This window comes from Scyliorhinus torazame, chromosome 9 (assembly GCF_047496885.1).
Source record: "Scyliorhinus torazame isolate Kashiwa2021f chromosome 9, sScyTor2.1, whole genome shotgun sequence".
NCBI classification, from domain to species: Eukaryota; Metazoa; Chordata; class Chondrichthyes; order Carcharhiniformes; family Scyliorhinidae; genus Scyliorhinus; species Scyliorhinus torazame.
In genome coordinates this window covers 129247244-129261372 of record NC_092715.1, presented here as the reverse complement: position 1 = coordinate 129261372, position 14129 = coordinate 129247244, and the positions used below count along the sequence as shown (strand labels likewise).

Sequence of the window (14129 nt, the reverse complement as noted above, 5' to 3'; positions counted from 1 at the left end):
GGAAGTTGCACCCCCCCTCCTTCCCCCAAACACCACCACAACCCACGTTAAATTCCATCCCCTGTATCTACCCTGACAAACCCCTTTAACGTTTTAAACAGCTTTATTTCATCATTCAATCTTCTAAAATCAAGGGAATGTACATCATGTTTATGTATCCTGCACTTATAATTTAATATGTTATGCTTTGACATAATTTGGGTAAATCCAAATTGTGCTCTTCCATGCTCAATTTACCCTTCCGGAGGATGAGTCCAAAACCGAATGCATTCTGACCCAGGCTCTTTACAACTAAGCATCAATTTGCTGCTTCCAACCCCGAGGTAAAGGATGTTATTGTATCTGATTAGAACCTTTCACTTCATTTTTTCACCTTTGTACTAAATAAACACCTCAAAATGGTTAAAAGTTGAATACTGTAGTGCAAACCTGTGGTATATGTTGCAAACATACCAGCTATTGCTGTGCAAGATACTTTTCCTCGATCATCAATGTTGCAAGAATGGTTCTAGCAAACTTCCATCGATGAAAGATGATGGACATGCAGCAAACAAATTTATTTCAGACAGGGGGGTCATAAATAATATATCCACTACTTGTAATAATAAAGTCACGTTATTGCATTATCTATTAATATTTAAAGAAATATTAAAGTTTCCCCCATTTCACACACCTGTACTACAATTAGGGGCTGGTTTAGCACAATGGGCTAAACAGCTGGCTTGTAATGCAGAACAAGGTCAGCAGCGCGGGTTCAATTCCCATACCAGCCTCCCCGAACAGGCGCCGGAATGTGGCGACTAGAGGCTTTTCACAGTAACTTCATTGAAGCCTACTTGTGACAATAAGCGATTATTATATTATTAATTAGTGAATGGGAGAAAAAACAACACTTAGTCGCGTTCCCTAAACTCTCTAAATATAAAGTAATCAACCAATTCACCAGCATTCGACTAACCTGCAAAAATGGTACAGTTAAACAGAAATCTGAACGGTATACCCTCAAGAGGGTGATGCAAGTCCAAGCGGTCCGAGATTCAATTCATGGCATGAGCCCAGTTAAAAGACCTCAGCCAAGCAAGCGGTTTGGGTCCTCACTGCTCCAGGCCACAGGGAGAAAAATCAGCCATATTCCCCATTCCAGATCACAATCTAATCACTGATGAAAATTACATGTGGGTGGATTAAGAATCACAGGATTAGGTTTAATGTTGGTGTCGTCCATCATCAAATGATCAACTGTCACACACTATTGAAGCTTACACATGAAGAATTTTCTCTTAGGTAAGATACCAGCGGCTGTTAGTGTCCAGTGAACAAGTCGGACTTCCAAAACACATAGGGTAAAATTAGGGGAACAGTACACAAATGATACTTAAAATGATATACATAGTGGCTTAATTGAGGTTTGGCAATCAATCAGCACTTACCAACCACAGAAGCTCCTCTTTCTGCAAGCAACAAGGCATATGTTCTTCCCAAACCTATTTTTAAAAAAATTTTGATAAATCTAGACGCAAAAAAATACACAGCTTTATAATTTAAATACATGCACTGCTTTCCTCCTTTATACAGGGCAGCATGGTGGCACAGTGGAGACAGTGGTGTTCAGCTCCTTCTCCATCTTGGAGAGCATGGTGCCTTGTTCCCCTTTTTAAAGAGCAATGGTTCGTGCCGGCGTGACGTCACGGCTGGTGGGTGGCATGATTCATTGAGGACAGAGAATGCGACATCAAGTCTGATAATTATATTAAAATGGATTCAAAGTCATGAAAATCCAAGAAGGGCGCAAACCTGATCGCGTCATCAGAGGGGGTCTGGGAAGTTCACGATCGGAAATCTCTCCAGCACAAATCCCGTTTTGGCATCTCCTGCGATTTAATGGCGAAGACTGTATTTGCGGCTGCAATGCTATATCCCGCCCTTAAAATGTTGGTGTACTTTGTTCTTTGTCTCCCTCTTGCTCTACAATCCTCAATTTTACCATCACTATCAGATATTCTAGTTTATCCCTCCTAAGTATGTGCCCAAAGAATTGTAGTTGTCAGTCAGTGATCATTTACAAAAGTTCTTGGCTGTCTGCTTTCCTCATTAGTTGCATGCTGTCCAACTCATTTGGGGGGTGGGGGGGAAAGAGTACTGTTAATTCAAAAGGTACTTCATACAAATTTCAATGGAAAAAAGACTGCACTTTCAGCAGACTACGTTTCAGAACTGAGAGAAATAATGACAAAATCTGCTCTCACCCCTTCTCCTCCCTCCCTTGTCATCATTTTCCACCCCACCAGCCTCTGCATTCAAAGAATCATCCTCGGCCAGTTCAACCAACACCAGCATGACGCCGCCACCAAACACATCTTCCCCTCACTCCCTTGTCAGCATTTTGAGGGACCGGTTACTCCAGGATACCCTGATCCATCACCCCCAGCATCTCACCCTCTCCCCACAGCACCTTCCCATACAATCGCAGAAGGTGCAACACCTGCCCCTTTACCTCCTCACCATCTAAGGGCCTAAACACTCTTTTCAAGGGAAGCAGTGCTTCACATGCACTTCCTTCAATCTAGTCTATTGCATTTGTTGCACCCAATGTGGTCTACTCTACATTGGCGAGGCAAGGCGCAGACTGGGTGACCACTTTGCAGAACACCTTCTGTCCATCCGCAAGCAGGTCCCAGATCTTCCTGAAGCTTGTCATTTCAACATACCATCCTGTTCTCACGTCCATGTGTCCGTCCTGGGCCTGCTGCAATGTTCCAGTGAAGCTGAACGCATTTGAAGGAACAAAAACTCATCTTCCGATGAGGCACGTTACAGCCTTCCAGAATTTTAATGATTTTTATCATTGTCACAATAGGTTTACATTAACCCTGCAATGAAGTTACTGCGAAAGTCCCCTAGTCGTCACACTCCAGCGCCTGTTCGAGTACACCGACGGAGAATTTAGAATGTCCAATTCACCTAACAAGATCATCTTTCGGGACATGTGGGAGTAAACCGAAGCACCCGGAGGAAACCCATGCAGACACAGGGAGAACGTTCAGAGTGACCCATGCCGGGAATAGAACCCGGGTCCCTGGTGCTGTGAAGCAACAGTGCTAGCCACTGTGCTACCGTGAATTAACAGTGAGTTCAACAACTTTGGTCTGTGACCTCCCTCCTCCACCTTCAACCCAATTTTATTTCTATCAATTTATCTTCATTTCTTCCATCGATCCAATTTTCCTTCACCATTGTCTCCCCTCCACCCATTAGCGCCATTAGTTCCCTGTTGTCCTTTGATGCACAGCTTACCCGTGTTCTGTGTAGCCACCTGGGTTGGCCACTTCCCGACTTAAAATGGAGATCCACAAAGAATGCAGGGAAATTAAGTCAAGCCAGGAAAAACTAGCAGGTGCAAAATTTCCTGTGTATTAAGACTTTGCAGAAACCCAGACAGCACTGAAACCAACAGCCATCTGCATATTAATGAGCGATCCCCAGGAACAATTGAAACATTTAAGGTGAATAAGGCCAAGCCAGACTCCTCGGCTCCTTGGCAGGAGCCAAGACAAAGGAAAGCCAACGGACACTCATGGACCGCCCAGCGATCAGGGAACAGCTCCAGTATTGGAGAAATCGATCCAAGTGATCAGAACTTAGTCAAATAACTTGGAACCAGATACGGGATCCGCCCCAAACGGCGCAAAGCCCCTGGGGACTATAAAGTAGAGTCCCCAAGTTCAATTTGTTCTGCTTGGCAGGGTCACTCAGCAGCTCGACCCAACCCTTGACAGTGACCTGCCTAGCTGCCGCATCAACCAAGTAAGTCTCCAGTCAACGCACGCTACGAGATAGGCGCTCCTAGCTACCAGTCCATACCAGCTTTTGAATCCTGCAGACTCAGAATCGAACAAAAGGCTATTTGTTCCCCTGACCTAGAGCAAAGGTTATAGAAACAGAGCAAATTAAGTAAAGACACAACGGGCAACAAATTAAGGGCCAACTAAAGTTAGCAACATTTACTGCCGACATTCTGACGGGACCCGACTTAGAAGTGGCCTAACCACTCCGGGAGAACCCCAAATTTGAATTAGAATCCAATTGGGAACAGAAAAACAACAAGTGTGCAAACAGTTCTGATCAATCCTCATAATTCGGAAGCGTGTTAATGCATGCATAACTAACAGGGCTATAAGGTAAAACTGATAGGTTTTTGTTGCGAGAAAACTGTCGGGAGTTTGTATTCTGGAAAGTAGCGAACACCGTATCCGTGTTTACAGCACCGCCTTAGTACCCCTCGTTCCAAATTTTAAAAGAGCATTCAGATAGAGAAAATGGCAATGAAGGCAATGGAACGCCTCATGAACCCTCAAGAATTTGTGGTCGCAGCGACCAGCAGCAGAGTAGCACAGTGTCCCGTTTGGAAGAAGAGATCAGAAAGTATCTCAAAGGGAAAGGATGGCCCCTTTGGAGTGAATTCTGTGATAATGAGGAAACAGGACCCGGGAGTATAGGACATACTTGGTGGGAGAACCTGTCAGAGATCCATAAGAAAAGCTTAGGAAAAGCTCGCAAGCCGATGTCAATCGTATCCTGTCTGGCACAATTGTGAGGCACAGAGGTCGTTCGGGCGCTCCGCAAAGAGATAGAAGAGAGACATCGAATGATCAAGGTCGATGTTAGTGAGATCGAGAGAGAGAATATAGAATTAAGAAGGAAGTTGGCAGCAAAGGACGGAGAGGTGGATGATGCCAAGTGGGCACACCAGTCTTGTCTAGCGCACCTGAGCAGCTTCCAAACCCAATACGAGAAGGCCTATCAGAACACGCAACGTGCAGTCCTGGTAAGAGAAGAGATAGAGAAACAGGTAGAGGCATTGCAAAGGCAGTGTAACGATCTGAAAGCAGCATTACGAGCACTCCATGCTGCTACCACAGAGCACATACAAAGCTCAGTGGATCATTCAAAATGCAGGAAGCAGATTGCGGAACTGCAGTCTTTGCTTTCAATGCAAAATGGGTTTCAGAGCACCTTTGAATCCCAATTAGATGAGGAAGACGGCCCTGATTGGCAAGAATTAAATGAAGCCACGCATAGGTATGTTCAGGGAACATGTGCGCAAGGAAAGCCCCAAAAGAGAAAAGCACCCCAACCCCCCAGAGCAGATAGATCAGGCACCCATGAATCCTGTCACTACCCACCGCACAGTCACATCGGAAGGAGACGCAGAATTCCTTTACACCACCCCCTTAACCGTGTCCCAATTACGGGACGCGTGCGAAAAGATCACACCGTTCCTCCCCACCTCAGACCCCCACTACTTCTTTGCTCGAGTAAAGCAGCAGGCGACCATGTACGGCCTGGATGAGCGTGAGCACGTGAAGCTCACAGTTTTGAGTTTAGACCCTTCAGTTGTAGCCGCCCTTCCCGACCCACAGAATGTAGGAGGAGGCACCCTTGCAGAGATGCACACGGCGATCCTAGACGCGATCGGTTATAACAGAGGTGACCCAGTAGAAGGCCTGAATAAGTGCAGGCAGAAGAAGACCGAACACTCCACAGCATTTGCTGGATGCCTGTGGATTCATTTTACAGCCGTTTTCAGAAACTTAGACCGCGCCAATTTGTCCCCAGACAACATGGCCAAATGGACCTGCACCCTTATCTCCCATGCCACAGAGGCAGGACAAAAAGCTTGTACCAATTATGACCCCTCGGAAGAAGCGCACAACAAAAAGTGGGATTTAAAAAGGTTGTCCCGCCCCTGGGAGCAATCTGTCCACAACAAACCCGCGATTAGGAAACCCGAAGAACAGCAGGCAGAGGCAGATATCCAAGCAGTTAAAGCACACCAGAACCCCGCATGGATGAACGAATGCAGGAACAGCCCCCACAGGAGTGTTACAACTGTGGACAATTAGGTCACTTTGCACGAGAGTGCAATGCCACACGAAAGCTACAGAAAGCCCAGCAGGCAGGCACTCTGAATAATAGGACAAAGCCCATACATAGTGTGAGCGCCAGTTCAGACCAGACAGACATGAACGGAACAGACTGACGGTGTTCGGGCTTCCCCACCTGGGTCTGTGACACCCTTTGGGATAGGTCCGGCCGACCAGTTGTTGCAGCAAAAATACGGGGACAGCCCATTGAATTTCTCTGGGACACAGGAGGGTCCCGCACCACAATTAATTCCTCCACCATGTTCCAAAAAGACACGTGGCCCACTACAGCCAAAATCACCCTCAGCGGTTTCACAGGCCACTCACAACAGGGACACATCACAGCCCCTGTACCCATTCAAATATTACAAGACACCCCATAGTTTTGGTCGATCTGTCCCACACAGCAGAACACATTTTGGGCATTGATTTCATGAACTCCCACAACCTGTCATTTCATCCAGTAAATCAATGTGTCTGGAAAATGACAAAGTCAGCAAGAGCCCCCGCATCGCTCACAGTAGGTGAGTATGCAAACAAGATTAGCGCAGTCGGCGATTTTTGGTTTGACCCGACCACGATTAGTGCAGACAAACAGGTTAGGGCAGTTCTTCAGAAGAACAGGACCGCATTTGCAAGTCATAAACATGACTGCAGCAGAATGGCTGGTTCGGTTCAAATAACAGGACCTGACCCTAGACCCCAGAAGCAATATGGTTTTCCTCAAGAGGCAGAGGGAGAAATCTCAAAGGTTATTGATAGCTTAGTAGAACAAGGCGTACTTAGATTAGTAGCCTCTACTAATAATGCCCCGATTTGGCCAGTGAGAAAGCCCGATGAATCATGGCGACTGACCATCGATTACCGGGAACTCAACAAAGTCACCCCCGCAGCAGCCCCCGCGGTAGCCACATGTCCCGAGATCATGCTCAAACAGGGACTCAACTCACGATATTTTACGGTTTTGGACGTCAGTAACGGATTCTGGTCCATTCCATTGGCAAAAGCGTGCCAATACAAATTTGCCTTCACTTTTAAAGGTCAGCAGTACACGTGGACATGCCTTCCACAAGGATTCCACAACTCCCCCTCCATTTTCCACCAACAGCTGGCAAATGGTTCACCAAAATTTTCTCGCCCCGAATGTCTGGTCCAGTATGTGGACGACCTATTACTGCAGACAGACACCAAGGCAGAGCACACAAGCTTCTGCCCGAACTCCTGGAACGTCTACAGCAAATTGGATGCAAAGTAAACCCCAAAAAGGCCCAAATTTTGGAAAACAAAGTGGTATATTTGGGAACGATTATCACGCATGGTAAACGCGAGAGCGAGCATAAAAGAATTGACTCGATTGTCAAGTTGCCCCTTCCCCAGAATGTTTCAGCCCTCCGGTCATTTTTAGGACTGGTTGGCTACTGCCGAAACCATATTGACGGTTTTGCCACCAAGGCAGCACCCCTCTCGGAACTCCTAAAGAAAGGAGCCCCTTGGGAATGGCTTCCGCAGCACAAGGATGATGTAGATGTTTTAAAACACGCACTCATTGCAGCCCCCGCACTACAGGTTCCAGACCCGCTTTCCCCCTATGCTATAGAGATAGCTAGCACAGAGCGTACCCTTTCGGCCGTGCTCCTCCAGGAACAGCACGAACAGCTAAGACCCGTGGCTTACGCCTCCAGAGTTTTAGATCCTGTGGAGCAGGGATTTTCGGCCTGTGAAAGGCACCTGCTCGCAGTTTTCTGGGCAGTTCACTACTTTTCATACATCACGGACTAAACCCCATCACAATCCTCACGGAACACACCCCCACCCAACTTTTACTAGACGGACGACTTAAGGACGGTACAGTAAGCCAGATCAGAGCAGCCAGATGGATCCTTCTTTTGCAGGGATGGGACATCACTGTTAAAAGGACCAAGACCCACACTTTCCTAGCCGACAACCTTCAGTGCCCAGGCACCCCCCACGAACGTGAAATCATCTCACCGCACCACAACACAGGCCCCTTTATCGTGAAAACACCCCCAAAAAGATAGGTAGTTCACCCCAGAGCCCCCAGCACACAGACACGTGCGCACCTTTGAGAATATGTGTGGATGGTTCTTAGAACATAGAACATAGAAAATACAGCACAGAATAGGCCCTTCGGCCCACGATGTTGTGCCGAACCTTTGTCCTAGATTAATCATAGATTATCATTGAATTTACAGTGCAGAAGGAGGCCATTCGGCCCTTTGAGTCTGCACCGGCTCTTGGAAAGAGCACCCTACCCAAACTCAACACCTCCACCCAACACCAAGGGCAATTTGGACATTAAGGGCAATTTATCATTGGCCAATTCACCTAACCCGCACAGCTTTGGACTGTGGGAGGAAACTGGAGCACCCGGAGGAAACCCACGCAGACACGGGGAGGACGTGCAGACTCCACACAGACAGTGACCCAAGCCGGAATCGAACCTGGGACCCTGGAGCTGTGAAGCAATTGTGCTATCCACAATGCTACCGTGCTGCCCTTGAGAACAAATAAATCTACACTATATCATTTTACCGTAATCCATGTACCTATCCAATAGCTGCTTGAAGGTTTTTTTTTGGTTTTTTTTTTTACTCCTTTCCTTTTTTCTTCCCTCCCTCTGTCTGCTCTCTCAACCCTCTCCTCTGCTCTGCTCTGCTGCTCTCCCCTCCTCTGCCGCGCCTTGAACCTTCCACTATATTAGACGGGAAGCGCATTACAGGATGTGGCATCTATGTTGAGGACGTGCAGGGACGCGCGCTAGAAGAAATCTCGTTAAAACTACCAGGACACTTAGGCGCGCAGGCGGCAGAACTCGCAGCCATAGCGTACATTATAGATCACCCAGATTCCTTCCCCAGCCCAGCAGACATATACTCAGACAGCCTCTATGTCTGTAACAGCCTCACAGAATTCCTACCCGTGGAAAGCAAGAGGATTTGTTTCCGCGGACGGAAAACCTCTCCCTTCAGCCCCATTGCTCTGGCACATTTTAGACAAAGCAGAGGGCAGGATATTTGGCATCGTTAAAGTTCGAAGTCACCACCGTTCCTCCCCACCTGGAAATGTAAAAGCCGACGCACTGGCTAAAGCAGGTTCCAGACATGGACATTTTTGGAACCCTCCCGAAAGCGCCCCAGTGAATGCAGTTCAGGTCTCACAGGCTAATATCGAGGATTTAGTGCAGCAAGATAGTAATCTCAGGGAGATTTTAAAAGGAAGCTTTCCAGCCCCATACGATAGGTTTAAAAATGCAATGACCACACATGAGGGTGTGATCCTAAAAGACACCCTTTATGTGGTTCCTGAACAGGACAGGAATCAGCTTAAAAGAGATGGCTGGGGAAATTGTAAACGCACTAGTGATAATTTATCAAAATTCACTGGACTCTGGGGTGGTCCCAGAGGATTGGAAAGTAGCAAACGTGACACCACTGTTTAAAAAAGGAGGTCGTCAGAAAGCGGGTAATTATAGGCCGGTAAGCTTAACTTCGGTTGTAGGGAATCTATCATTAAGGAGGAAATAGCGGGGCACCTGGAGGGAAATTGTCCCATTGGGCAGACGCAGCATGGGTTCACAAAGGGTAGGTCGTGTCTGACTAATTTGGTAGAATTTTTTGAGGACGTTACCAGTGCAGTAGATAACGGGGAGCCAATGGATGTGGTATACCTGGATTTCCAGAAAGCTTTTGACAAGGTGCCACACAAAAGGTTGCTGCATAAACTAAAGATGCATGGCATTGAGGGTAAAGTGGTAGCATGGGTAGAGAATTGGTTAACTAACAGAAAGCAGAGAGTGGGGATAAATGGGTGTTTCTCTGGTTGGCAACCTGTAACTAGTGGGGTCCCTCAAGAATCAGTGTTGGGCCCGCAGTTGTTCACAATTTACATAGACGATTTGGAGTTGGGAACCAAGGCAGCTCTGTTGGTGGCCGAATTTAAAGGAAGACGTCACGGACTACGTAGAAAATTGCCTTATATGTGCCCAAAACAATCCGGACAGATATGCTAAGAAAGCTCAGCTTAGCCACACCCGCCCCGTTAATGGCCCCTGGACGAACCTCCAGATTGATTTTATAGGACCATTGCCCCCTAGCAGGAATGGTCACAAGTACGTGTTAGTTGTGATAGACACATTTACAAAATGGGTAGAAGCATTCCCATCGAGAAAAAACACGGCAAAGACTACCGCCAAGATTTTAACCTACCACATCTTTACAAGATGGGGACTTCCCCGCAGCATTGAATCCGACCAAGGTTCCCATTTTACGGGACGTGTCATGAAGAACGTCCTCACGATATTTGGCATTACCCAAAAATTCCACATTGCATACCACCCCCAGTCAAGTGGTATCATGGAGCGAGTGAATCGGACCCTAAAAGCAACCCTCAGGAAAATGGTCCAACAAAACAGCACCACTTAAAATTCAGTCCTCCCTTTTGCACTAATGTTTTTGCGTAACACTGTTTCGACCTCCACAGGATACATCCTACACACTCTCATGACCGGACGCCCCATGAAAGGCACAGAATTTTTATTAGGACTTGACTTGATTAGCCCCGAAGTGACAGCCCTCACACACGAGAACGCAGTGAAACAACTAGTCGAGAATGTAAAAACTACTCAGCAAGCAGCCGCAGTACAATTAGGCACCAGGAAGAAACAGAGCAAGGCCTGTTTCGACAAGACAGTGCATGCGACTGAGTTTGAAGTAGGACAGCAGGTCATACTCTCCATTTACCACCCCAGCACGTTCCTGTCACCAAAGTATTCGGGTCCGTACTCCGTTGCGGACAAAGTAAGCCCCTCAGTTTATAAAATTAAGTACCCCAACGGGAAGACCGCGTGGTTTCATATTAACCAGCTCAAGGCATATGGCTCGCAGTCTAACCACGCACACCACGTCATGCTCGACGCAGCAGACCACGCCCCGCCTACAACCAACGTATCCCTACCCTCCCCCAACACGCCCACCCCATCCACGGACTCGACCTCGACTCCACCCCCAAACTCTAGACTCCGCCCCGGAACGCCCACAGACAGCAGCAGCAGCGACAGCGACTGTGACACAGACAATAGCCACAGCACGCCTCCTACTATCCCCATGCAACAGGACCCACGCCCAGCGAATCTGAACATGATTCGAGTGATCCCTTCCTGATCACATTCCTTAACAAACCTCACCAAAGACCACCGCCCTACGATGATGACCCCGACTCCGTCCCCACAGAATTAGACACAACTATTTGGCACCGTGACAATTCATACAGGCTCGTCCAAAACGACGAGATGCACCCTAAGTCACACCATGCAGCTTTAGCAACCCTCATCCATTCAAGAGTATGGCATCCGGGAGAAGATGATGACATTGAGTCTGATTCCCAAAACAAGAACCCCTTTGCGACCCTGTTCGCAACTGATAATTGAGGTGTCCAGATGATGTTTTAACTGTTCACAATTTACATAGATGATTTGGAGTTGGGGACCAAGGGCAATGTGTCCAAGTTTGCAGACAACACTAAGATAAGTGGTAAAGCAAAAAGTGCAGATACTGGAAGTCTGCAGAGGGATTTGGATAGGCTAAGTGAATGGGCTAGGGTCTGGCAGATGGAATACAATGTTGACAAATGTGAGGTTATCCATTTTGGTAGGAATAACAGCAAAAGGGATTATTACTTAAATGATAAAATATTAAAACATGCTGCTGTGCAGAGAGACCTGGGTGTGCTAGTGCATGAGTCGCAAAAAGTTGGTTTTCAGGTGCAACAGGTGATTAAGAAGGCAAATGGAATTTTGTCCTTCATTGCTAGAGGGATGGAGTTTAAGACTAGGGAGGTTCTGCTGCAATTGTATAAGGTGTAAGTGAGGCCACACCTGGAGTATTGTGTTCAGTTTTGAGAAAGGACGTACTGGCACTGGAGGGTGTGCAGAGGAGATTCACTAGGTTAATCCCAGAGCTGAAGGGGTTGGATTATGAGGAGAGGTTGAGTAGTCTGGGACTGTACTCGTTGGAATTTAGAAGGATGAGGGGGGGATCTTATAGAAACATATAAGATTATGAAGGGAATAGATAGGATAGATGCGGGCAGGTTGTTTCCACTGGCGGGTGAAAGCATAACTAGGGGGCATAGCCTCAAAATAAGGGGAAGTAGATTTAGGACTGAGTTTAGGAGGAACTTCTTCACCCAAAGGGTTGTGAATCTATGGAATTCCTTGCCCAGTGAAGCATTAGAGGCTCCTTCATTAAATGTTTTTAAGATAAAGATAGATAGTTTTTTGAAGAATAAAGGGATGAAGGGTTATGGTGTTCGGGCCGGAAAGTGGAGCTGAGTCCACAAAAGATCAGCCATGATCTCATTGAATGGTGGAGCAGGCTCGAGGGGCCAGATGGCCTACTCCTGCTCCTAGTTCTTATGTTCTTATGTAAAAGGAACCGCTTGGGAGTAACGGTGTACTTTCTGATGGAACCTGCAGCATGTTTGTTCGTTAATGTTATCATTAAGTGTGGTGTGTAAACTCGAAGTTTTCACGGCCCCACGTCACCACCCCCTTTGACGGTCAATGGCTGTTAGAGGACCTAGTTTGTCCCAGACAACAGTTCAGAGGAACTAGTCTGTCGACAGAAAATTGTTCAAGATACAGGTTTGTCCCAGACAATAGTTCAGAGGAACTAGTCTGTTGACAGAAAATTGGTAATGGTACAAGTGTGTCCCAGACAATAGTTCAGAGGAACTAGTCTGTCGGCAGACAACAATCATAACTACTCTCCTGATTCGAAGGTAATCACGAGATGCAGCCCCCACGTCGACCACATTCTTACCCGTTCTTGCCGGTTGCTCAGGCAGTGGAGAAACGGCATTGGTCTCCGCCCTGCCTGAGGACCCCCCTCTGGTCAGCTACGCTCGGGTAGAGCACATACGGCATTGATCACCGTCCTACCCGGGGATTCCATCCAAATCTTACCCGCCGCGGCCCATACACACCCCATTTTGGCTCGATTACGTTCAAAATTCTTTTGTTTGGTTTAGCAACCCTTAGGATTGCTTCCCTGTGCTATTTACATCCTCAAACACTAGGATGGTAAATGACACAGGCTGCGAGACGGCTCGCAGTACGGCAGTATTTTCTTAGATGTCTAGTCCAAATATTTGGTTTCAAAAAAAATTTTTTTTAAATGAGTCACACATGGTGACCAATTATAAAGGGAAATTGGCACTAAAAGACAGACATGCTAACGTACAAGATATTAAACAAGATGGTAACAGAAACTATGCTTGATCCCCAGAATTCCAGAAGTTCCAGGAAAAGAGAAGAAAGGAAAAGAAGAGAACAATGAAGACGGCATACGTGTTTTGTGTTACAATGTATATGCGGTTAGGCGCGGATGCGAACCCCATGACCCCAACCCCCCCCCCGGCCGTCAATGATTCACTTCCCTATAGCACCCAGAGCCCAGTGACAAGTAACAACGCACCATCATGGTGTGATAGGTTTATAACATGGTACTCCCTTTCATACGTAATTGAATCCCTTTTGGTATTGGCGATATTCTGCAGCATCGTGCTGACTATCCGCATGAGAAAATGGCGAAGGAGAGCCTACCGCTCTCGCACCCCGGTATACAGGATAAGATCCCCTATTTTCGGTTTTCACCAGGCCCCCGAACCCCTTGATCTACAATAAAGGACATTCATTTAAGTCATTTGAAAATAAAGAAAGATTGTACAACTCTGTGTTTGACCTCCAAGCCAGAGAAAAATGTGAATGCTGCTATTATTTTTGTATTGTTAGGAAGTTAGTATGATTGGATGTGTAAGTGAGTGTAGTTTATGAAAGATAGTTAGAGGTACCGTTTTTTAATGTTGTAATGCATGCCCCTGTTGTGACATAGCGCCACTTAGAATTGTTAGTTAAAAATTTTCATACATAGTTATGGTCAGTGTAGAGGCCATGGAAGAGTGCTCGCTGGGTCAGGGAGTGAAGACGACGCAGTTATGTGATCCTTCACGCTTCGCGTTAGGGATCACAAGGAGGGAGTGTAGCCACCTGAGTTGGTCACTTCCCAACTTAAAATGGAGATCCGCAAAGAATGCAGGGAAATTCAGTCAAGCCAGGAAAAACTAGCAGGTGCAAAGTTTCCTGTGTATTAGACTTTGCAGAAACCCAGACAGCACTGAAACCAACAG

General features: G+C 46.8%; 1 protein-coding gene across 1 annotated transcript in view; it reads right to left on the bottom strand.

Annotated features, from left to right (window-relative positions):
- The window catches only part of hsd17b4 (hydroxysteroid (17-beta) dehydrogenase 4), a 208396-nt gene that overhangs the window by 192637 nt on the left and 1630 nt on the right, over positions 1-14129 (bottom strand). Inside the window, exon 2 of the mRNA XM_072516520.1 lies at positions 1431-1484. Coding sequence (XP_072372621.1) covers positions 1431-1484 — 54 coding nt within the window. The remainder of the gene's footprint in view (positions 1-1430; positions 1485-14129) is intronic.